This window comes from Cricetulus griseus, chromosome 4 (genome assembly GCF_003668045.3).
Source record: "Cricetulus griseus strain 17A/GY chromosome 4, alternate assembly CriGri-PICRH-1.0, whole genome shotgun sequence".
Taxonomy (NCBI): Eukaryota; Metazoa; Chordata; class Mammalia; order Rodentia; family Cricetidae; genus Cricetulus; species Cricetulus griseus.
Genome location: NC_048597.1, coordinates 186640229 through 186666185, shown reverse-complemented (window position 1 = coordinate 186666185; position 25957 = coordinate 186640229). Strand labels below are relative to the sequence as shown.

General features: G+C 44.0%; 1 protein-coding gene across 3 annotated transcripts in view; it reads left to right on the top strand.

The window, feature by feature from the left end:
* Nucleotides 1-25073, top strand: part of Mapk6 (mitogen-activated protein kinase 6) — a 37893-nt gene extending 12820 nt beyond the window's left edge. The window contains exons 1-6 of one of the 3 annotated variants that reach the window (XM_027411143.2): nt 2882-3020; nt 14083-15260; nt 17186-17330; nt 19462-19626; nt 20980-21181; nt 22847-25073. In XM_027411143.2, coding sequence (XP_027266944.1) covers nt 14706-15260; nt 17186-17330; nt 19462-19626; nt 20980-21181; nt 22847-23948 — 2169 coding nt within the window. In that variant the 5' untranslated portion in view covers nt 2882-3020; nt 14083-14705 and the 3' untranslated portion in view covers nt 23949-25073. Of the gene's footprint in view, nt 1-2881; nt 3021-3561; nt 3700-14082; nt 15261-17185; nt 17331-19461; nt 19627-20979; nt 21182-22846 lie in introns of those variants that run through there. The other 2 variants (XM_027411144.2, XM_035443811.1) reach the window with 2 other exon arrangements.
* The last annotated feature ends 884 nt before the right edge of the window (nt 25074-25957 follow it).

Sequence of the window (25957 nt, the reverse complement as noted above, 5' to 3'; positions counted from 1 at the left end):
TTCTCTATTGCTCTGATTTTTTTTACTACCTTGAAACTTTATTCAAAATTCCTAGTGCTATTTTCTCTCTTAAATTATCTTTTGAGTTTTTTTAAACTTTTTTTTGTTTTTTTTTGAGACAGGGTTTCTCTGTGCAGGTCAGAGTTCCTCTTGCCTCTGTCTCCCCAGTGCTGGGATAAAAGGTGTGCATCATCGACAACTGGCAAGATTTAATTTTATGGATATGGATATTCTGCATATGTGTCTGTGTGCACCATGGGCCCAAAGAGAGTGTTGGATCCCCTGGAACTAGAGTTACAGATGGTTGTGAGCTGCCAAGTGGGTGCCAGGAATTGAATCTGGGTCCTCTGGAAGAGCACACAGGGCTCTTTACCACTGCGCCATCTCTTCAGCCCCCAGGCCCTGGTTTTTATCTTAGCAGTATATAAAATGATGGCATGGCTCATGTTTGGTGGTATTTTGAGTTGCTGACATGTAGCAGAGCTGAAAAGTCTCGCTGTTACTTTCCCCTTTTGTTGTAAGGGGTGTTCTCTTTTTCAGCTTTTTGCTGTTCTGGTAATCAAATCTGCTGGTCATGACCCACAAAAATGATCTCCCTATTTATTAAAGGATTGTCATGTACAGCTTCAAAAACTGCTTGGACCAGCTGTGTGTGGAGGTGTGGAGGAGCACCAGGGAGGTTGAGGTGAACGATCAACAATTTGAGGCCAGTTAGGGCCTCCCAGACAGATCTGGTTTCAAAATAACCCCCTTCAAAACAAAACTTCAGTGGAACTGGACTGTTTACACTCATACAACAGGATTAAGAACTAAGCCCAGCTGTATTAATGTGAATGCAATTCAGCTGTGCATATAAACATGATCTTTATCTGAAAATTCTTTGACAACTTCACACATGTAAATAATGAATTTTGGTCACTTTTCACTCCCCATTCTCCTCTCTTTGCCTGATTGCTTGCCTTGCAGACTAATCTTATGAACCCTAAGGGTTGACCTCAGCTCAACATTCTCCTGTCTCAGCCTGCAGAGTGCTGTGATGGCAAGCGTTTGTTCACCACACCTGGTTTGTACGCATGACAAATTTCAAGAAATTCTCACCCAGGAAGATGAATTTGCAAATATTTTATTGCACTTTCAGGCAGGGACTTCCTCAAAGCCTTTTTTTTTTTTTTTTTTGGAAGGCTATTAACAGTGACCAAACTCATCCAGGTAAACAGCCCCCACTCCTTCCTCAGCAAGATTACTGGGTTTACCCAACATTACACTCTTTTAGGCTTCTTTCAAAATTCTCCCCTTTCCCATCCTCAACTGTTACATCACTCATTCCCAGTCAAGTCCTCTCTCTGAAAGACTATCTTAAACCAAATCCTCCACATCTTGTAACTAGCTCACCCAGACCTCTCTTAACAAGTATCTTAAATCCTAACTTCATGGACTCCCTTGACTGCTATAAAACAATAAGGTTGTCCTTGCCTGACCAGTAACTATTTTGGTCTTTAATAAAAGATACCACACTCTGAACTTTTTGTGGGAAGGCATACTGCTTGCTATTTACTCTCACCACCCCCAGGTGCCCAGACATCATAGGCAGATGGATGTGGAAGAAACCCTGAAGAGGAATGGGGGGTGGGGTGGGCAGAGCAGGGCCGGTGGAGCTGAACAGTGCAGTGCAGGCTGCATCCACAGGCTGGAAATCTTGCTGTTCTCTCGGCATCCCTCTCCTTTACACACCTGGTATTCAGATGGTATTGCTTTAAATATAATAGAGCTGGGCTCAGCAGCCTAAGCCTATAATCCAAGCACTGGGGAAGCTAAGGCAGGAGGATTAGGTGTGCCAGGGCAGGCTGGGTTTTACCGTGAGATGCTGTCTCACAAAGTATATTATTTTAATGTATCTCTGTATTAGAAAAATATTGAAGCTCATCTCAAGCTCTTAACTTTAAGAGACTGTGCATCTCCGAAGGGTTTTGCTGTATACAGTGGATAATGGACGGCTGTGTGTCAGACTTTCTTTAGGATGGTCAATTATCACTGATAAAAAGGGCTGAACAAATTTCTAATTTCTTGTTTTCTTTTTGTGAGACAGCGTCTCATGTAGTCCGGGCTGGCTTTGAACTCACTATGCAGCCAAGAGTTACCCGTGTCTCTTAACCTTTCTTATTTCCACTCGCGGAGTTCAGGGATCATAGGGGTACACCAACAAACTCCTTTTTTTTTCTTCTTCTTCTTGAGACAGGGTCTATTTTGAACTCACTATGTAGCTGGTCTCGAACTCACAGCGAAACTCCCCTCTGTTTTTTAATCTCTAACTTCCTAAACAGTTAAATTTTACCAAAGCACAGCGATCGATCCATCTGTCTCACTACCTAGGGCTACTAACACGCTCGGTCCCAGCTCCCTCAACAAGCCAGCCACTCCCCTGCCTGGGTCTCTGCTCACACTTTTCTCTCACGACCCCTCTCCTAGCCACCTCCTGGGTTACAGTGGATGCTTCGGAAGCACCAGACAGGCCTCAGGGGACCGATCCCAGGAGCCTCCCTACGCCACCCGGGGCTGATCTGCTCAGCAGCACCTGGCCTATCATGTTTGCTCTCGGCCTCTTCGTCCCAACAGACGGAGGCCCAGCTGCCCTTCACAGCCTTGCCCTGCCGGGTCACTTGTTGCGACTTCCCTGCGCGGTGGTTCAGCTGAGGCCGGGGCATACCCGCCAGCAGGCCGCGTGCAGCTCCCACCGCCCCCGCGGCGCGCGTAGTCACGGGCGTTGGAAATTCCGGCGCGTGCAACTCCCGGCCGGCGGGGGCGGGGCCGCCGTGGAGTGAGCCTGTGACGTGAGGGGGCGTGCCTTCGCGAGGCCCCGCCTCCTCTCCTCGCCCTCTCTCGCGGGTCGGGGTTACATGGCGGCGACTGCGGCAAAACGAGAGCCTCGGAGACGCCGCTGCCGCCAGCACAGCCGGAGACCTGAGCCGACCCTGGGGGCTGTCCGCGGGCCTCGCACTCTCTCGATGAGTCGGAGGAGTCCCGTGAGTGTGTCTGTGTGTGCGTGTGTGTCCGTGTGCGGGCCGGCGCGGGAGGGAACGGTGGAGGGCCCGGCGGCGGCGGCGGCGGCGGCGCCGGCTCCCGCGTCCATTGTGTGTGACCCTCCGGGCGGCCCCGCTCAACAAAGGCGCTTTTGTTCCGTGTGCCCGCTCGGCCGGCGGCGCGGCCGGCTGCGAGGGCCGGGTCCCCGCGTGGGGCTGGCGGCGCGGCCGGCCGGCGCGCCCCTCCCACCCGGCACGCCCCTCGCTGGGCAGCCGGCCGCGGGCTTGGCAGGCCAACCCCGCCGCCTGCGCCGGGCTGTGTAGCGCGGGTTCGAGTCCCCGTCGCCCGCGCCCGGCTCCGCGGGTTCGAGTCCCCCGCCAGCGCGCAGGCGAGGGCGGTGGTCCAGGAGCGCTTGAGGCAGCGGAGGTTTGCCTTCCTGGCTCGCTGCCTCCCTAACGCTCTCCTGTCTCCTCCCCCAGCCCGCCCGGGTGACTCGGCCTCAGCTGACTCGGGCCGGGCAAAGTCTCCCGGCACGTTGCGTGGCGCTCTGCTCCAGCCCCTAAGTCCGCCCAAGTTTGTGTCTTGGCGGTCCACGAGGTGCCGGCGACCGGCCTGAGACAGGGCTCCTGACACCTTTCCAGACGTTAAGGTGTGATCCGGAAAAACAACCCAGATGAAAACGTACGTTACCGGTTACAGGCCTCCTCACTGAGAGCCTGTTACAATCCGACCTGGGGGTTGTGTGGAGTGGAGGGCTCTCGGCCGCCTTTTGTTCCTGCCTGGCGTGGACTCTCCGGCTCAGGTGCCTGGGGGAGCTGCGTGCTGCAGGCTACCTTAGACTGCCTCCCTGTTTTACCTTTCTCTGGCTTGAAAGTAGGGAAAGATCGAGCGAAGGGACCTGGTAAAGGGGGAGTTAGGAGGTCTCTTTACTGAATTTGAACAGCCCGTGTTCGTTGCTAAGAGTCCCGAGGCAGTCGCGGTATTAACTTTTTATGGCTACAGATGATTGTCGGAGGGAAAAAGCATTCACAGGCCATCAAGCGAAGAGCAACTAGCTTCAGAATAATTTTCTAATTGTTGATTATTCTAGCGTGTTTTCTGTTGGTAAAATTCTGTTTTTTCACGTTCTGTCTCTTTAACGTTGGAGAGCTGAGTTGGAAAGAATGATTTGAGTAGAGAAGAATGTAGGGTCTAAACAGGGTCCGGCCCTCAAAGGGTTTTTGTTGTTTGTTTGTTGAGACGGTCTCTCCACGCCACGCCACGCCACGCCACGTAGTCCCAGCTAGGCTTTGAGAGACGATTCTCCTGCCTCAGCTTCCTGCTGGGCTTAACACGTGTGCATCCTTATCGTCAGCTGTAGCGTTTTCTTAGAAATGACAGGTTTTGGTGTTTGGAAATAATTTTGAATTGGGTGGAAGAAAATACCTTTAGCTTTGTAGTTAAAAACCTGTTTGTAGGGTACTTGAACATATATGTTGTATTAGTTAATCAAATTCCATCATAAACCTTGCTTACTGATGTCCTAATCAATAATTGTCATCTCTGAAGCTTGCCAGATTGTCTCTTCAGTATTACTGTTCAGAAAAAAATAGACCCTGGGAAATGAAAAACTGTTTAAAATCAGCTTTCTATATGAGGGTATTTTGGAATTTAGTCATTTGCAGAAAAGGATTAAAAGTAGCCTGCCCACTTTCGACGATTAAAAAAGAATGTGGAGAAGCCTGACTTGAACATTTAATTTTGCAGTAGAAAAGGCGACCGTTTTAAAGACAAGTGGGAGCGCTAAGAACACTGCAGCATTTTACATAAGTTCATGTAGGCATCGTGAGAATTCATAACTGACCAAATAGTAAGGCTTGCTGACTCAGAGTACCTTGTGAAGGGGTTGGGGTCGGGTGGGAGGCGGCTCAGAAGTAGGCTGCAAGTTTCAAAAGCTGGGTGATGACTCACCCTGCCCACTGCCGCTACTAGCTACTACGTGGCTTTCTTTCTTTTTCTTTCTTTTTAAAAAATGATAGGCTAAAGTGTTTCTGTCCATATCATAGTTCTCTTTTCTCTGAATAGTACTCCCCCAAAGTAATGGCTTCTTAAGTTGCCTTTTAAAAGGATATTCAGTACCAACAGATAACAATTGTATAACATTTTTGAAAGAAAAGATAAAAAGTCAATTGCTGGTTAGTTGCTGAAATTAAATGTTGATACTATCAGGTCTTTGGTTACTATTAAGGTATTTGTTAGCATGTTATTATAAAGGGCAGGTAGTATATTATAGTCTTGTTGGAAATGGACTGGTTTTTATTGATTATGTACAAGTTATCTTTATAATATCTAGAAGGTACTGGTTTGAGTGTTGTACAAATACCACCAGAGTTTAGTAGGAGCTGTTATACCTACATAGTGTTTTCTTGTGATATTCGTGCATTTTCTGTATTTTAAAGTTGTTATTAATTTATCGGTATGGATATTTTGCTTGTATGCATGTCTATGAACCATTTGCCTAGTACCCTCAGAGAAGCCCAAAGAAGGCATTGGGTCTCCTGACACTCGAGTTTCAGAGGGTTGTGAGCTGCCATGTGGGTGCTAGGAATTCAAACTTGGGTTCTCTGGAAGAGTAGCCAGTGTAGCCAGTGCTTGTAACTGCTGAGCCATCCATCCCTCCAGCCCCGGGAATTTTCTATTTTAATAAAGACAAGTTGAAATCGGCATTGTTACAAGCACCGTTTTTAATCAGTAGTTTTTAAAGAGATGCACTGAATGAATAAATAGTTCCAAATTTAGGACTTAAGTGATAAAATAGATATTTGGACATATTTCATGACCAGCATTTAACAAACTGGCTTAAAATAAGATTGGGGCAGGGTGTGCTTACCAGCAGGACTGTGTGAGTTTGGGATAGTCCAGTTTACATTGAGGGCTCCAGCCCAGCCAGAGCCATATGGTGAGACCTGCCTAAAAAAAAAAATTGAGGGAATACAGACAGATAGAAGACACTTTGTTTCCTAAGTGAGGAAATTAATGAAATCATCTCCTCCTCCATTTGTTACTTATAGACTGTTCATTCTCTCAGAGTTTCTTGGGAAGTTTGCTGGGCAGTAAAATATGTTAGGGATTTGAATTAAATCTTTGGATACATTTTGAAATTGTAACAAAGATTAATTCGTGCTTAATATTGTCTACTAAAGGAAATACAAACATACAAATGAAAAAGGATTGAGATTTTTCAAAGCATCATATTACTTAGAAGTTGAGCATGTGGGCTTTTTAAATGCAGGTTATTAACTGGTGTACGTAATTCAGGCATTAACAAGCTTTCTCTTAGGTGTTGCTTTGTGAGGTGGGCAGTTCTTGACACTGCTCTCCAGTTCCTTATTTGCACTGTTCCTGCCAGCCTGTGTTACTTCAGGGCTTCTGTGAAACCAGGAAGATGCCTCTAAAGTCACTTCTCTGTGACATTGTTGACAGTCCTCTGCTGGACTCTTGTACTATAACCTGCCTACAGTATCAGGGTCTTGGTCAGTTTTATTGCTTAGTACTCAGACATTACAAACATAAAAATGATGTCACTGTACCCCATGGCTTACTGCCAGGGAGCTGCTCCTGTGAGCTGATGCCAGAGCCTCCATGAATTTCTCTCCATGAATTGTGTTTGGAAAATGTAGTATCTCTTCCTGAAAGGCACCCCTCCTAATTTTGTTTGCTGAGACGGCGCCTTACATAGCCTAGGCTTGCCACAAATGTCTTAATCCCTCTGCCTTAGCCTCATGAAATTACAGGCATGTGACACCAAGATGCTAGAGTTTGTTGTTTGCGTTGTGTGTGTGTTTTGTTTTTAAATGATGGTGCATGCCTGCCTTTAACCTTAGCACCCAGGAAGCAGAGGCAGGCAGATCTTTGTGAGTTCAAGGCCAGTCTGGTCTATAGAGTGAATTCTAGGCCAGCCAGGGTTGCTACACAGAGAAACCCTGTCTCAAGAAACATAAAGGAAAAGAAAAAGAACTGTTAGAATGTTGCCCTGGTGAGATGGCCCAGCAGGTTAAGGTGCTTGCTATGGGAGCCTGTTGACCTGACACAGATCTCAGTAATTTCATGTGAGGGTGAAAGGAGAGAACTGATTCCAGAGTTGTCCTCTGACCTCTACATGTGTGCCATGGCAAATGCACTCACATACACAGGTCATATACACAAAAGGAATACAAAGGTTTTAGGATGTAAAAACTTCAACATTTACTTCAAGGAAATCTGCCTCTGCAACCATAAAACTGCATGAGAGCGTTTGAAAGGGTGGCATGAACATTTTGCCCCAGCTACATCATTTAACAGTTAAGTAAACTGAGGCCCAGTAGGATCTAAGGCCATATCACTTGGGAGCTGGTTAAAGGTTCTGACCCTCGGCTCATCCAGACCCAGTGAATTAGAAGCTATGCATTAGCAATATTGTGACTTGAATGCACATCCATTTGACTGAGAGAGACATGAATGGCCTCAGCTAGTTAGGGAATGGTTTGGCAAACCCAGGTCTTACTAATTCTTTTTTCCTGGCCCTCCTGAAAAATGTGAATGTAAAGTTGAGACTATAATCACTGGTGGGTAGAGCTTGTATGATGAGGGAGTGCTCTGTTTTGTGCCGACCAATGAGGTCTCAGCCAGCCAGAGTGATGATGATGAAGTATTTGACAAGTGATGATGCCCCTGAGAAACTGAATTTATTTATTTGCTTGCTTGTTTGTTTATTGAGGCAGGATTTCTCTGTGTAGGCTTGGCTGTCCAGGAACTTGATCTATAGGCCAGGCTGGCCTTGAACTCACAGAGATCCACCTGTCTCTGCCTCCCAAGTGCTAGGATTAAAGGTATTTGAAATCACTTCTAGCTTTCTGTTTTGATTTATTGTAACAGAGTCTTAGGTCGTAGCCCAAGTGTCCTCAGAGTCACCCTGTTGCCTGGACTGGCCTCAGTCCCCTGCTTCCATCTGAGATTATAGGTGTGCGCCACTACACTTGGTTTTCTGTCTTGCTGGAGACTGAGGCTTTGTGCATCCTGTGTGTTAGGCACATGGTCTACCAACTGAGCCATTTTCCTAGTCTAACCTATGTATTTTTATTAAATTTGAAATTATCTAATCCTCAACTTAATAATGAGTCTCAATTTGGTAATTCTTCCCTCTTTATATACAATTTGAAGAGATGGTAGGTTTTTTAATAACTTACTTTATGCCTGGATATTCTTTTAATGACTGTTAGTGGTGCCAGTTTCCTGTTGAATAAAGCTAATTAATCTAAGTTGTAAGAATGCATGCACATTTCTTACCATTTCTTTTACTTGGATCCAAAATAATACAAAGGAATTAAGTTACTTTATGGTCAGGGTTGATAGTCTTGCCCTTGGCCTAGTCCCTCCCGGATTGTTGATTCTGTAGGCAACTGCCAGGTGGACCTGCCATATACTTATTTCCAGGTACAGAAATTGAGAGGTCTTAAGCTCTCATCAGAGATGTGTAGTCTGTCTGTCTTGTCAATTTAATTAAATTAGGAGATGCTAGGAGATCACTAAAGCATACATCTGATGTGTTCACGAGGATTCTGATTTGATCAGTGACTTAATCCCATGATTGACTTATAATATGGTGGCATTTTTGGGAGCTGGTTAAAAGTGGGAGGTGGCGTCTTTGAAGGCAGTGGGTCATTAGGGGCACGGCCTTGGTGTTACTCCTTGCCCTGGCCCCATACTAGACTCAGTCTCCATGAGTCACCTGCTCTTCGGTGGCTTGGAATGGCATTTTGAAATTGAGTAAAATAAATAATTCCTACTTTTAGCTTGTTCTGGGGAATTTTGGTCCTTGCTCTGCAAACATTACACAAACTGTATGCTGTGGGAAGATTCAGAATCAGACTGTTGTGCCCAGATCTTGGCTTTACTGTCCATGTGACCTAATGAGATGACCTCACCTTTGGAAGCATCTGTGCTCCTTGTAAGATGAGCTGTTTGTCACTTAGAAAATGCCTGGCATGTATTAGATGCAGAGTAAATTATGAGTTAATGTTCCTTCCTTCAGCTTGGCTCCAGTATTCTTCTGAGTTTTGGTTCTCACCAGCCTTAATGCATGCTCTACCTGTTCTCCATCATATCCAACCATATGGCCTCCCCATTCTTGCTCCGATGTTACTGACTCCTTCAGGTTCCTAAGGCTTCGTTCTTACCTGCTACCCTGTGGGGCAGTATATGGTAGAACATCATGGAAAATCCTGTGAACTGTAGTATGCTTTAAGTCTTTGACACTCTTCTCTGGTGACAGCCTTGCTCCTCTGCCTTTCTTCCAGGCTGCTGGTTTCCTTCCTAGTGATGACCTTAGTCTTCCTTTTCTTCCCTGATACATACTTTGTTTCTTTCTCCTGATTGGCTTTAAAAGCTGGTCTTTATTTTGTGTGTGTGTCATTGGTTTTCTGTAAATCACTTTTGAGTTGATGGTTCTGTTTTTGTCTTGTTTTAATTGATTTTGAAAATGTCCTGATGTGTATTTCTGAAGTCCCCTTAGTTTACCAAACCTTGGAGGTCTCTGCTTCAGCCTGGCTCCTGGCTCCCTCTGACTGCAGGAACTTTTCTCTTGCTTTCCAGTGCAGCCCCGTGTTTTCTTGGCTCAGCCTTAGGAGAATATGAACTTGTTATTCTGAAGATGCGGAATACTGCGGAGGTATTTGTCTTAGCTTCCTGTGTTGGCCCCACTTTCAGAGAGCAGCTGCTTTGGAAATGGTGGGTTTTCTAGCCCTTTTATTTTGCAAACAGTCTCCATATGTAGCCCTGGTGGCCTCACTTACAGCTGTCATCCTTTCTGTGCCTCCTTGAGTGTCAGGATTAGAGGTGAGTATGGCCCCACACCTGACTTGCCTACACAGTCTTTTGTACTCACTAAAGACCACTAGAAAAGGGCCGGTGATTGGGATGTGCAGGATGTCCTCTGAGGGCTTTGCATGCAGCCATGAAACTGTTCTTTAGAAGTCTGAGTTCTCCTTAATCCTGTCTGTGGAAAATTCCGTGTTCTCTGCTCTGTTGCCAGGCACAAGAGCAGCCATGGTATCTTCTCTTCTGAAGAGATTGGCATTTTCTTTCTTATTTTTGATACAGGGTTTCTCTGTGTAGCTCTGCCTGTTCTGGAACTTGTTCTGTAGACCAGGCTGGCCTGGAACTCAAAAAGATCCCACCTGCTTCTGCCTCCGGAGTGCTGGGGTTAAAGGTGTGTGTTACCACCACCTGGCAAGGCTTAATATCTTAATGGATCTTTTTTGTTTGTTTATTTTTTTAGATTTTTATTTACTTTATGTGTATGAGCCTTTTGCCTTAATGTGTGTATGTGTCCCTCATTTGTGTATGGTGGCTGGATGTGAGAAGAATCTGTTAGATCCCCTGGAACTGAAGTTAAGGATGGGAATCAACTTTTGGACCTCCTGAGTGTTTGGCAAGGGCTCTGCTACAGAACCATACTTCCACTCCTTTTTAAGAGAGACAAGTTTTCTTGCCCAAACTGGCCTTGACTACTGAGCCTCCTGCTTCAGCCTCCTGAGTTGCTGGGAGTACAAGCTTGTGTGAGGGCCTATTCCTTGACCAGGCTTAGCTACAGGCCAGCAGTGGTCAGTCTCACCTGTAGTTTGTGGAGTGTGGCCTCGGTGCCCTAGACCCTGCTCGGATCACCATGTGTGGAGGTCTGACTGACACATGCCCTGGTGCTGCCTGGGCTCCCTGGACAGCCTTCACAGAGGCTGCTTCTGTGATTCTGTAGAGCACAGTTCCCTGGCAGTCTGTCCTTCCATCTCCACACAGGAGAAGGGGAGTGGAACAAAGCTGAGTGCTCTTGCTTCTGATCTCCCAGGGCTTGAAACCAACCGGTTATGTTTTCCTGTTGACAAGCTTGTGTGTTCATGGTGGGGTGAGCTCCTAAGGGAGTGCCTGGACAGTGAAAGGCTGGCTGAGTCTTCACAGACACTCTCTGGTGGCCAGGCTAGATCCCTCAAATGTCTCATCACCTCTTTGGATATGCTGTTTTATTCATTCTGTACCATTTAATGAGGCACCTAGTAACGGCCAGAGTCTGTGCTCAGAAAATGCCAGTAAAACTGCTTAGTCTCAAACCTTTTGATTTAAAGCAGACAGCCACCATAAGTAGAGAGGGATGTTGTCATGGGAGAGACAGAGTAGAGGATTGGAAGAATAACCTTGGGGAAAATGAGAACACTGTAAGAGAGAAGAAAGGAAGTAGGAAACAGTGAGCGGGAGGGAAGAGCTTCTCTGAGTCAGGACTGAAACCAGGTTGTTTCTCTTGTTTCCATGATACCTTATTGCCTGAAGACAGTGCCGACACAGTGAGCATGCAGGACTCTGATGAAATAGGAGCAGACACAGACTCTTAGAACTGTTAACGTCTTGGTTCTCTGTGCTTCTGGGTCCTGATTGGGGTAGCACTTCCTCAATTCCTTTGGGTGTGTCTGTGAGACTGTGACCTGTTTGGCTCTGTAATAGGTCGGTAAATGTGCCATGGGGACGGGAGGGCTGTAGATGTTAGCATAGATCCTTTGGTGCATTGAGAATCAGTGGAAAAGGTGATATCTTCACCAGCTTAGAGAACAACTCTTGTGACAGAGTAAGTCGACAGGTTTAGGGGATTATCTGGCCTATCCTGACTGCTGCAGAAATCTGGTGGGGATCCTTAGACATCCAAAGGCTTCTGAAGAAGAGTGCTCAAATATTTCATGGTCTTGTTCGTTCTGGTGTTTCTTTAATGTTAGGTCAATGTGGCATCTTAGAAACAGTCTTGAGCCAGGTGTGGTGGTACAGAACTTTTAATTCCAGCACTCAGTGAGTTCAAAGCCAGCCTGGTCCACATAGTGAGTTCCAGGACAGCAGAGCTATGTAATGAGGCTGTCTATTCTCCGTCCCCCATGAAGTCCTGGCCAGAAAGAAGGATGATGGGATGAAGGGTAGCCGAGTAGTTACTGATACGAACTGTATGAAACAAGACTGTTAGGCCTTGGCATTTATATGTTAAGTTTTTGTCTGGCTTCCTGAGATGATTCACCCAATACTGGGTTGTACCGCTGGCCTTCTTGAGGTCCAGATCCTGAAAGGACAGCCTACCTGAGAAGCAAGGTCTTTGTCAGGAGTGCCTGTGAGCAGGTAGCTATGCTGTGGCCTTCTGTACCCTGGGAATTCAGTAACTAGAGAGTCTGAGGCATGGTTACAGACAAGAGTGAATTTGATAACAGCACCATTGTGCCAGGTTTAGGGTACAGAGTAGAACTCAACCTGTCCCTTCCCAAAGCAGCTGGTTGAGTTCCAGCTAACCCAGACTGCTCACCTGACTCTGGAGTAGAGCAAAGTGAACAAGAGCCTTCCAGGCTGTGTGTGAACAGGCTGGATGGGGTGGAGGGGCACTTTACCCTGAGAAGCTGCAGTGTGCTTGCAAGACTGTGTGAGTGTGTGTGAGTGTGTGTGTGAGTGTGTGTGTGTGTGTGTGTGTGTGTGTGTGTGTGTGTGTGTGTGTGTGCGCGCGCGCGCGCGCGCGCTACCTCTGCTTTTAAGGCTGTTATCTCATATGTAAACTTGCACAGTAAGTGCTTTCTGATACAGTTCAGACCAGAGTTAGAACAGAATATCCAGTTTCTATAGAATGGGGGCATTACCCCCCCAAATAAAAACCCCAAATGAATAAAAACCCAACAACATAAAGAGAAAGCATTAGTATGTTTGTTAGCAAGCATTTCTTTAGGAGCTTACCTGAAGGAAAAATAGTTGGGACCAAGGATATGTTACTTGTTCATTCCCACCTTCATGTGTTTATGCCATGCTACTTTAAAGTTCTTTTAACTGTTGCATTTATTATTTATTTTCTGAGACAGAGTCTCACTTTGTAGCCGTGGCTGGGCTGAACTTGCTATTTAAACGAGGCTGACTTTGAACTTTGAAGAGAGCCATCTGCTTGTCTCTCGAGTGTTGGGATTACAAGTGTGAACCACCATGCCCTGCTTTCTTTAACTATTTTAAACTTCTACCAGTACTATATCAATATTCTGTTGTTTCTTTCTTTATCGAATTTCTTCTCATACTTGATGTGAATGGAATATTAAAATATTTTTTCTAGGGCCTGTGGAGATGGCTGTGAGTAAAGTGCTTGCCATGCAAGCATGAGAAACTGATCCTCAGCACCCATGTAAAAGGCAGGCATGGTGGTGTATACGTAGGTGTGTGCAGGCCACCCCCACCCAAAGTTTTTCTGGTTGGAAATGTTAAGATAGTTGGATTTCCCTGGCAGTCAGTGGTGTCAGTCTCCTGAGTGAGCTGCCGGCACCTTCTCTTTCACCATTATTAAGAGTGTGTTCTGCAAGTTCATCCGGTGCTGCTCGGCTTTGCTTACTGGATACCGACATAGTTACCTGATAATAACTCAATGCTCCAACTAAGAAAAATGCTACTAAAATTTTGCCTTTCACATGAATTTTACTTTGAAAAGTATAAAAATATTATGACATTTCCCATACTGGTTAGTATTTCATGTGTTGCGTATATGTATGGTATATTGTATACCTGTGTGTGTAAACTTGCCTGTGTGTATGCAGAGGCCAGAAGAGGATGTTAGGTGTCCTGCTCTATCATTCTTAGACTTATATCCCTGAAACAGGGTCCAGTGGTCCTCCTGACTCCACTGCACACAATGCTGGTTTACAAGCTTTTTTAGGTGAGGCCTGGGAGTTTGAATTTAGGTCTCAGTGTTTTTAGATCAAGCCCCTTACTCACAGAAATGTCAACCTGATGACCCTGTTCCAGAGAATTCAGTGCTGTGAATTCTGGGAAACTTACCACTTGATTAATTGTGGGAGACAGACAGACAGACAGTCAGACGGAGATACTTCATAGCCCAGGCTGTCCTGGAACTCCCAAACAGCCCTCTTACCTCAGCCTCTCTGGATTACAGCTTGTGCCAGTCGTCCTTGCCTGCTGACTGCCTCCCTGCCATGTCTTGTACAGATCCAAGTGTTTCCTCTAGTGGTGACTCTTCTTTCTCTCCCTCTTCTTTTCACCCAGGCTGTATCAGAGTAAGATGGACGGTAGCTTTGATTGTGATTGTGGTGAGCTGGAGCCACCTGATCACTAACAAAAGATACCTGTCAGCCAACATCACCAGGGCTTCCTGTTGAAATTCAGCAACAAAGGAAGAGAGGAAGCAAAGGGAACTCGTGCTTCCCAGCGCCTTAGGATGCTGCTCAGGACCAGTCCAACACTGAATGTATCTGCACTGTGAGAGGATGTCCATGGAGGCCTGCCGAGTGCATATTTATTCACAGTTTTGTCCCATGTTAAGTCGGTTAGCATAGTATAGCTGAGTGCATAGTATGTCATTTCATTCCGTTTGAGTTTCTTGAGTGTTTTCTTTAAATGTCTGCAGAGTTGCTGCCCTTCCTTGAACTATGAGCACTGCAATCTTTTTAATTCTCAGTATGAATAGAGATTTTTGAGCTTTAAGTCTGAGGGGAACTCAGCGGGCCTGGTTGGCGTCTGCAATGAACATCAAGAAACCATCGTGCTGTGGAAACGGAATTGTTTTTCTCCCTTTTTGAGAGATCTTTCCTTTTGATGCCAGTTTTCTTCCTTGTTTACACAAGTTCAACAATTTGAAAGGAAAAGGCAATTATTTTAAGGGTTTCAAAATGGCAGAGAAATTTGAAAGTCTCATGAACATTCATGGTTTTGATCTGGGCTCTAGGTACATGGACTTAAAACCATTGGGCTGTGGAGGCAATGGCTTGGTTTTTTCTGCTGTAGACAATGACTGTGACAAAAGAGTAGCCATCAAGAAAATTGTCCTCACCGATCCCCAGAGCGTCAAACATGCTCTCCGTGAAATCAAAATTATTAGAAGACTTGACCATGATAACATTGTGAAAGTGTTTGAGATTCTTGGTCCCAGTGGAAGCCAGTTAACAGACGATGTGGGCTCTCTCACGGAGCTAAACAGCGTCTACATTGTTCAGGAGTACATGGAGACGGACTTGGCAAACGTGCTGGAGCAGGGCCCTTTACTGGAAGAGCATGCAAGGCTTTTCATGTATCAGCTGCTACGAGGGCTCAAGTATATCCATTCTGCAAATGTACTGCACAGAGATCTCAAGCCAGCTAATCTTTTCATTAACACTGAAGACTTGGTGCTGAAGATAGGTGACTTTGGTCTGGCACGGATCATGGATCCTCATTATTCCCATAAGGTATGTGGAAAGCTATCTCTGCCCAACCTCTAAACTGGTGTGTCTTTTCCTGATTGATGCAGGTCTGCTTTCATTTACATTTGAACTGCAGGTGAAGTGGAATCCTAGTTACATAGTTTCCTCAGAGTGCATGGCTGTGTGTTAGTAGTGAAGTTTTGAAGTGTACAACTTTTTTTTTTTTTTTTTTTTTTTTTTTTTTTTTTTTGAGACAGGATTTCTTTGTGTAGTTTTGGCTAAATTGGAACTAGCTCAGTAGACAGTGCTAGCCTTGAACTCAAAAGAGATCCACCTACCTTTGCCTTCTGAGTGCTGGGACTAAAGGTATGTGCCACCACAACCTGGCCTTTTTGTTTTTATGAGACTGGGTCTTGCTATGTAATCAGGCTGCCCTGGACTCCAGTGTATAGTCTAGGCTAGCCTCAAACTCAATATCTGAAGCCTCCTAATACTGAGATTCCAAGCATGTGCTGCCCTATAGAGTTACTTATTGTAATTGGAATTCTTACTTAGTTACTTGAAAGTAAAATATATTTTTGTGTTTGGGTCTGGTGTCCTATTTGAAGGTGAGAGGATAAGCTTTCCCAACTTTTAAGTTATCTTTTGTCCTTTTGATGATACGATACTACTCTACACTGTACTCTATACTCTATAGCTATACCTCATTTAAATGGAATTTAGTTTGAAATTTAAATTTTCATGAACAACTGGCAATTAAGTACAGACAAAAAGATTCACTTCATAGCAACTTCCCTTTATAAACAACTTCATTTCATATAAGAACTCAATAGTGTCTTCCAAGGAGAACTCGGGCCTTTTGATTTTAAATTGAAAACTTGGGTAGAATCTTGATGTTTAAAATATAAAAGTGGAAATAAAATATAAAAGTGAGCTGGGCATTGTTGTGCATACCTTTAATCCCAGTGCTCAAGAGGCAGAGACGGATAAATCAGACCAACTAGGGCTACACAGTGAAACTCTGTTTCAATAAAATAAAATAAGTAAAATATTAAAGTAGAACTGATTTGTTGACAAAGAACCTCTGAGAGCAAGTTCTATTACTTGGCATTCCATAGCCCATGTCTGAAACAAACAAATCTTCATCCAAGCATGTTGTCTTACTGGTTATCTTCACTTCAGGCACAAAAAGGGGAGGGGGAGGAATTGAGCATAGCAAAAAGGCCTTGTAGCAAGCCCAATAACCTAGTTCAGTCCTTGGAACCCACACTGTAGAAGAGAATGGATTCTTCCAAGCTGTTCTCTGACCTCGACACTTCCACTGTAGTGTGTGGTTGCTGGCTCTCCCTCACTCCTCCCTCACCCACATAGATTAATAAACAACTTTTAACACAGAGGTCGAGTCTCCGCTGAGGCATGGACCAAGCACTGGAAGGAGCCACACCCAGGCCTTTCTTTGACATCCCTGGAATCACCTAGGTGTGTCCCTAAGCAGACTCTTGGTCTGTCCAGTGCTCTGACCTGCAAAAACAGAATCCACCAGTACAGTGTCTGTATTGTTTGAGGGTGGAGCAAGGCCATGTGGACATTGGTTAGAGTGGGGTGTGGTGGGGGAGAATCGCTGTGATAACTAGGAGCTACAGCTCTCTCCCCAACCTTTCCCTCTGGTCCGAAGGAAGCATGCCTGCTCCTTTAATTATGTGAAAACTTGGAGTGAGAACTTGATTCTCTTCTGAAACAAGTTGAACTTGGCCTAGAGTCGGCATTGAGACCTTATGGTGTGTTCTTTTCTGTACTTGTGACTGTCGTCTGAGAGATGGCATATCCACCTCTAAAGGAATGTTGTGGCCTCTGGGTGGTAAGAGCCTTGAAAATGGGCTTAGAAATCAACAATAATTGAAAATTTTACAGCTTTTTTGGAGGATGAGTTTTTACAGGAAATTGAAGTCTGTTTGGTGTTTCTTTTCCAGGGTCATCTTTCTGAAGGATTGGTTACCAAATGGTACAGATCTCCACGACTTTTACTTTCTCCTAATAATTATACTAAAGCCATTGACATGTGGGCTGCAGGCTGCATCTTTGCTGAAATGCTGACTGGTAAAACCCTCTTTGCAGGTCAGTATTATGTGGGGGAAATCATACCAGAAGTCATTTTGCGTTTCTGTCTAAGGCAAGGCTATGTAAGATTTCAGAGAACTTAATATAGTCTGGAATATTCAAATGCAAGATAAAACAGTGTTTATATTACTTAAGAAATGAGAAAATGTATTCACATATTCATTAAATTGCTCTAGCATTTAGTTAGAACTCCAGTGTTTTATTATGTGCCAGCTTATTTATTAAACTTCAGTGGTTTGTGGATCTAGACTCTTTGTCGGCGATCTGTGTTAAGTCATATCTGAATTGCATTAGTCATTTCCTAGTAAATTTACTGTTGAAAATCCTATAGATTTCTGTTGTCCCCTTCTCCAGGTTTCCTTTGGACAGTGGGGGTGTTCTCACAGTGTGGAAGCTCTTATCCCTTAAAAGACAGAGGAAAAAGCCAGTATGTTTTAAGAGAAGCTACCTAGTTCACATACCAAACACTGAGATGTGGCTCAGTGTTAGAGTACCTGCCTAGGATTCATGGACCTCTGGTTCAAAACCCAGCACTGCAGTTGTGTAGTTGGTGTGTTTATAAATGTATGGGGTTATGTCTGATTCTAGAGCTTCTCCGTTTTCTGAAGATAACCCTCTGACAGTATTTATTTCCCTTTCTCCAGCTCCTGCATCCACTCATCCACTCTCTCTCTGTGGATTGGATATTTCACATGGATGAAACCATGTATCAGGCTCTTGTGACAGGCTGCTTTCTCATGGCAGTGTTTTAGAGGTTTATTCATGCTGTGCATGTCCGTGTTTCATTTGGCATGTGCCAGATATGCCCTGTATGATACAGGCCACATTTTGCTTTTCCATTCATCAGTTAGTGGATGTTGGGTTTTTACTTTTTGGCCCTTATGAACAATACTGCTGTGAATGTATGTGTACCAGTTTTTATGTTAGCATGTTGTCAGTTCTTTTGGGTGGGTATGCATGCCCAGGCATAAAACAGCCAAGTGACACATAGCAACTTAGGTTGAATTTTTGGAGACAAGACAGTTTTTTTTTTTTAAAGATTTTATTTATTTATTGTGTATATAACATTCTGCTTCCATATATATCTGCACATCAGAATAGGGCACCAGATCTCATAATGGATGGTTTTGAGCCTCCATGTGGTTGCTGGGAATTGAACTTAGGACCTCTGGAAGAGTAGTCGGTGCTCAGAGCCATCTCTCCAGCCCGACAAGACAGTTTTCTAAAGCAGCTGTGTGTTGTACATTCCCCAGTTAACTGAGGATGGATGGAGGTTCTGTTTACATTGATACAAGCACTTTAAAGTGTTGTCTTTGTTGAGTGTGATCATCTTGGTGGATGTGAAGACATATGAAAGGGGGGTATCTCAGTGTGCTAACTGACCTCTAGTTTGTAAGTATAGGATCTTACACCGTAGCTCAGGTTAGCCTCGAACTCATGAGGTAGCCCTTCTGGCTGCTGCGAATTACAAGTGTGAGCCACCATGTCCAGTCTCTTGTTGGCCTTTTAATATCTTCTTTATAGGACATCCAGATCCTTTGTTTACTTTTAATTGGATTGTCTTTTGTATTTTTAAGAATTCTTTACATACTGTGGACATGGAGTCTATCAGATATAATTTGTTATGCTGTGTGCAGTGTGTCTTCTTTTATAACAGTGTCTTTTGAAGCATAGGACATTTAGTTCTGTTGAAGGCCAACTGATCTTTTTTGTTAGCATAGCATATCTGAGAAACCATTCTCTACTTGAAGGTCACAATATTTACTCCCATGTCTTCCTCGAAACATTTTATAATTTTAGCTTTTTACATTTAGATAAGGATTTGTTTGGGGTTGATTTTGTGTGTGTGATATGAGGGAGGGGGTCCAATTTCATTACTTTGCTTGTGGTGTCCACAAGCTGACCATAAACATTCTGAACTACCTTGTGATTTTCCTCAGAACTTATACACTGTCATTTCAGCCTCATGCTGAAATGCAGGTCACCACGTCCAACTCAGACTCGGTGCAGAGAAGTGTTGACTTCTTGAAAGGAAGGCTATCAGAGAATCTGTGGATGGACTTATTGTCAGGAAATGGGCACTGTGGGCGGTGATTTGTTTACACTCTGGTGTCTGGATTTCACTCAGGTGCACATGAACTTGAACAGATGCAGCTGATCTTAGAATCTATTCCTGTTGTGCATGAGGAAGATCGTCAGGAGCTTCTCAGTGTGATTCCAGTTTACATTAGAAACGACATGACTGAGCCACACAAACCGCTAACTCAGCTGCTTCCGGGAATTAGTCGAGAAGGTATTGTGACTTGACAGTAACTGTCAATCTCTGGAGTGTGGAGGCTTGGGCCTGTTTCCATCTTGAGGTGTTGTGTTCTTTTCTCAGAGTCTGTAGGACTTCAGGTGAACCCAGGCCTTTAACAACTCTGGAGTTTCCCTCTTGAGCTGGCCCCTGAACTATAGTCTTATTTCTTTGCATTCCTGGATTTTAGAAAACATACCCCATCTTGATTCTAATACCATTTTCCAGTTTATCTTCCCACCTACTGTGGTTAATCAAATGTCTGGTTCTCAATGAGCTGCAGTGGAGGTCTGTGTTAGACACTAATCAGGTATGCCTATGAATGACTCATTTTCTGTATTAAAATAATTTTATGGGCCTGTAGAGATGACTTACTGGTTAATAGCACTGGCTGTTCTCCCAAAGGACCCTGATTCAATTTCTAGCACCCACATGGTGGCTTATAACTGTCAGTAACTTGAGTTCCAAGAGGTCTGATGTCTTTTCTTCTGGCCTCCATGGGCATCAGGCATGCATGTCACACATAGACAGACATCCATATTCTAAAATAAAAGCAAACAACCACTTGAGTCGTTAAAAATAAGTTTACTGTGTGTGTATGCAGAGGCACACACGTAGAAGTCAGAGGACAGTTTGCAAGAAGAGTGGGTGGTCAGCTTTCACCATAGTAGTCTAGGGGACCGACCTTGGCTTATCGGGATTGGCAGCAAGCACCTTTACACCCTGAGCCATCTCACTGGCCAAAATTTAGATAGGAAAAAGAATTGAGTCAGGCAGAGATCTTCATGGCAAGGAAGAGAGCAAAATGCAAGCAAAAATAGTGGTTGCCCATGTATTAATCCAAATGAGCAAAACATGTATGAGTTTGTGCAGTCTTGAATGTTGAAGTTTCTATATCAACTACTAAGATAGTTGATTTCTCATCTCAGTGGAGTGACATGCTTGGTCAAAAGTCTTCAACTGTCATAGTTCTTTGTAATAAGGTAACCTTTTCTTGAGAAAAGGGAAAACTACTTAGACTTGAGTTTGGCTCAGTGATAGACCTATTGCCTAGCATGCCCCAGCCTTCTGCTTGACCTCCAGCGTAGTACTGGATAGTAAGATACATCAGAGTGTCAAAGACTCTCGCCTTTGCTAGCCAGTGGTGCACACCTTTAATCCCAGCACTTGGGAGGCAGAGGCAAGTGGATCTCTTAGTTCTAGGACACTCAGGGCTACACAGAGAAACCCTGTCTCAAAAAAACTTCCCCCCTAAAAAAATAATGTGTACCATCATGCCCGGTTAGACACATTGTATTAACTGAAACCAGCGTTTTCAGTTTTTCTTCAGACCTTTCCTCTTTCCCTTAGCACTGGATTTCCTGGAACAGATTCTTACGTTCAGCCCCATGGACCGGCTGACAGCAGAAGAAGCGCTTTCCCATCCCTACATGAGCATCTACTCTTTTCCAACGGATGAGCCAATTTCAAACCATCCTTTTCACATAGAAGACGAAGTTGATGATATTTTGCTTATGGATGAAACACATAGTCACATTTATAACTGGGAAAGGTAAATTCATCCTAACTTAGAAAAACATTTGTTGAATCTTCAGTGCACCATATGCTGTATGCTTTATGCTTATGTTTATAGATGTCTTAACATTTTAATAGTGATGCTTTTGGGGTGTGTGTTGTCACTGCCATTAACTGGCTTCTGTGGAATTCAGCACTAGGCATGGTGAGGAAATGATGAGAATAGTGCTGTCTTAAGCAGTCAGTAAAGCATGCTAATTAAAGCTTTAAGATGGTTGAAAATCTGAATGACTTAAAACTAATTTTATAAAAATCATTTTAATCACACACCTAATGGTTTTCATCATGAGGATAAAACCCAAGGCTTTGGTGATAAACATGCACTTTTCCCTGGATCTCAAGACTAAACCTTACCTGGTAAGGTGACTCAGTGTTGGAATAGAAAGTTTCTTTGATTCCTGTGCATGTGACAGTTGGATTTGTTCTCCAGATGAATAAAAGCTTAGACTAGGTTCAGTGAAGGGCAGGTCTGGTCTACATGCTGTGAACAGAGTGGGTCACATTCACTAAGGAAGGCACTGCTTTCTTCAGCCTCCTTTGTATTTCTAACTTGCTGGGGGCGGAGGTGGGGGTTGTAGCTGTGCAACCCTGCTAGCCTATACCACCCAGTAGAGTCAAGGTCTTCAGGGATGTGGTATGTATCCAGGACTGAAAATCACAGGTGAGATTTAAGTTATCCTGTTTCTGTGTTTTGAAAGAACCTGGTGACACCTGCCTAGAGGCTGGAGAGGTAGAGCTACCCTGGCTATAGGGCGATGCCCTGTGTTGACCCAAGCCAAAGGAAACAGAAGTACTTAAAGCAGCATGTTTTCTCCTCTTCAATGTCGATGTACTTACCCCATCTGCTAGCTGTCCCGGAATCCAGTTCTCATTTACCCTGCTATTTTCTGGCCTGTACATTCTCTTAAGTATACTTAAGTCATCATCTCCTTTGACTCCTTCCTGTTCTCCAACCTCTGTCAGTGTGTCAGTCTGCTTCCCTTTGGGTGTGGTAGATGTAGTTGCCTTGCTGTGCTGGGTCAATAAGCAGAAACAGCACACACAGAAATCCGTCCCCATTACTCAGCTACCTTATTACCAGTGGAACTAAGATTGGTAAAATACCTGCTCACAGTTAGATGTACAGAGTTTGGACATAAAGTGATAATGTGAAACTGGAGGAATTAAATTACAGATGTGCCAGCCTCCTAGAACATTCATTACCTGTGGATGAGAATAGAGAGCAAAGGAGGTGAGGGGGAAGTAGCAATCCATCTTGCTTAAAAATGGAAGACCTGAACTTCCTTATGAAATTGGAAATTTGGTACTGTATTGGCAATCACCAGATGCTGCCTTCTGGTGTTTTAATTAGTAGCACAGCTTCCAGATGGTGATTATAAATTCTGGCAGGAGGGACTGCTCCTCGATTTCTCTTCAGTTACCCCCACAAACCCTGCACAACTTTTACACCCAGCTGGGTGGGGCAGCATCCACCTCATGATCATCCTGTCTCAACCTCCCCAGTACCAGGAGTGTGAGGTCAGCCTGGCTATATAGTGGGACTCACTATTAGAAATTAAGCCAAACAAGCAGCACTCAGAGAGCAAGCACACTGTGCATTTGAAAATGAAATCCCATGGAGTAATGTCTGTGTTTTCTTCAGGTATCATGATTGTCAGTTCTCAGAGCATGACTGGCCTATTCATAACAACTTTGATATCGATGAGGTTCAGCTTGACCCAAGAGCTCTGTCTGATGTCACCGATGAAGAAGAAGTTCAAGTTGATCCTCGAAAATACTTGGATGGAGACCGAGAGAAGTATCTGGAGGATCCCGCCTTTGACACTAGCTACTCTGCCGAGCCTTGCTGGCAGTATCCGGATCACCATGAGAACAAGTACTGTGATCTGGAGTGTAGCCACACCTGTAACTACAAAACAAGGTCATCGTCATACTTAGATAACTTGGTGTGGAGGGAGAGTGAAGTTAACCATTACTATGAGCCCAAACTTATTATAGATCTTTCCAACTGGAAAGAACAAAGTAAAGAAAAATCCGATAAGAAAGGCAAGTCAAAGTGTGAGAGGAATGGCTTAGTCAAAGCGCAGATAGCACTGGAGGAAGCATCCCAGCAACTGGCAGAGAAGGAAAGGGAGAAGAGCCAGGGCTTTGACTTTGACTCCTTCATTGCAGGAACTATTCAGCTTAGTTCCCAGCATGAGCCTACTGACGTTGTTGACAAGTTAAATGACTTGAACAGTTCAGTGTCCCAGCTAGAATTGAAAAGCTTGATATCCAAGTCAGTGAGCCGAGAGAAGCAAGAAAAGGGAATGGCTAATTTGGCTCAGTTGGAAGCCTTGTATCAGTCCTCTTGGGACAGCCAGTTTGTGAGCGGTGGGGAGGAATGTTTCCTCATCAGTCAGTTTTGTTGTGAGGTCAGGAAGGATGAGCATGTGGAGAAGGAGAACACATACACCAGCTATTTGGACAAGTTCTTTAGCAGGAAGGAAGATTCTGAAATGCTAGAAACTGAGCCAGTAGAGGAAGGGAAGCGTGGAGAGAGAGGACACGAGGCAGGGCTTCTGAACGGCAATGGGGAGATCCTCCTGAGCAAGCAGCTAGAGTCCATAGGCACCCCACAGTTCCACAGTCCAGTGGGGTCCCCACTCAAGTCTATCCAGGCCACGTTAACACCTTCCGCTATGAAATCTTCCCCTCAAATCCCTCACAAGACGTACAGCAGCATTCTGAAACATCTGAACTAAACACTCAGCAGACATTTCTTTGTTCTTCATGAAATGTGTTGTGTCTTTTTTTTATCACTAATGTTTTAAGTCATTTTTTTTTTTTACTTGAATCAGAAGGTGTCATTAATTTGCAAGGATTTTTTTCTTAGTTCTCAGTTTGTAAAATGCAGACTTTTTTCTACATGTGCGTTAGTTTTCATTTGAACTGGCATGTCATTTGCACACACACATACACAAAGAATAGAGCAAAACAATGCAGTGCAGGAGGAGATGATGCGCTAGGGTGAATTCTCTAGACATTCTCTAGACCAGTGACCTGCTTTACAGGAAACAAAACCTTGCCTTGAAACTTACACAGTGAGACTGTACATAATTGCATGAAAAGATCTATTTTTTTCCTGAAACATTTTTCATTCATTAGTATTTTCAAGTTTTTCATACTGTACACATTTCTTAAGACACATGATACCAGCAGCAACTGAAAACGAATGCCGAATTTGGTACACATGTGTTATCTACCTCAAGGTAACAAAAGTATGTGGCGAAACATAAACCACCCATAGTGCTCCACGGCATATGCACTTCTATCTAGCCAGCGTTTATCGTAGTAAACTATTGAGACTCGTTCACCATTTATAAATGTCCTGGTATTCATTCTTTATAGTGAAGTGTTAAATACATCACATCTTATTTATTTTTAGCAAATCAGTATATTTTCTGTATTTAATTATAAAAGTTAACTTAGTTTTAAGTTTATTTGCAACTGCCCTTTTTTTCCATTTGGCACTATGGTTTGTTGCCTGCCAAGCTGATGACTTGATGTCGGCTTGTCCTGAGGCTGTCCATGTACGTTAAGTAAAGTACTCACTGTGTATAGGAATCTGTATTTTGGAGGTGCTTGATCTATCTACAAAGAAAAATTAGGAATTTATTATAAAATGCTCCTAGAAGTCTTAATTGTGTTTATTTTTTAAAAACTTGTAATGTTAGACTTGTGTGCATGGAAGTAATTAAGGTACATCATTATTGTAGTTTAAACATTGTACATGATAAGCCTCCCCCCTCCCGTTTTTACTGTATGTTTTTATTGAATGATCTATTCCCCATCCCTAGGCAAGCATGAATAAACTTAGGTTAAATGTAGCATGTCGCTTCTCAAGTCTTTTAGAGTTTGTTTCATCTGCTTTATTTTGCTGAATCCTGTCTGTATCTTCGGTTATCCTGTTCAAAGGAAAAAGACAAGATGGCCAGCAGGTATGGCTCCTGTTTCACTCTTCAGAAGGGAAGTTAACACCAGGTGTGTCCATTCTGCCGCCTGAGCACACGTCCCAAGATGCTGGGAATGTGCCCAACATTTATAGAAGATAATATCGCAGGGTCAAAAGCTTAGTCATCCTTAATGGAAATAACTCCAAGAGGCCGGGAAAGAAAGATGGTTTGTACAAAAAAATTTTGCTGATAGACTTTCACACATTCAAATGGGATAAAGCTTTATTTATCTCAAAGCTGTTACAGCCTGGTGAAGCACTGAACCGTGCAGAGAAACCTGCGTCTTATCTGTTCTCAGTAGATCCCCTTCTCTTTAAGAACTGATCCTGGTGGAAGCTGGGTGTGATGGTATATGCCTGACCCAGCCTTCAGTAGGTGGTGGCAGGGGGTCAGAGTGGAAGGCCAACCTGGCCTACATGAGCACATGTCTGTAAGTAAGTAAAATGCTCCTATCTAAGGGAAGCCAAGGGTTTCTTTCTTCCTGGGAAACTTGCTCCTAATTGTCAACTTAGCAGCAGTAGTGGTTGGATTTTCATGAACAATTTGGCCTGTTAGAGCCATCAGAGGAAGAGGACGGTAGATAACACTTGGAAACTATGTAAAACATGCTTGTGTTATGGGGATCCAGACCGGGTTGACCTTGAACTTCTGATCTTCCTGTCTCTGCCTTTTAAGTGTTGGGGTTACAGGCTTGAGCAACCATGCCTATTTTAGGTAATATACTGAGAAGTAAACTCAGGGTCTGTGCATATGAAGCA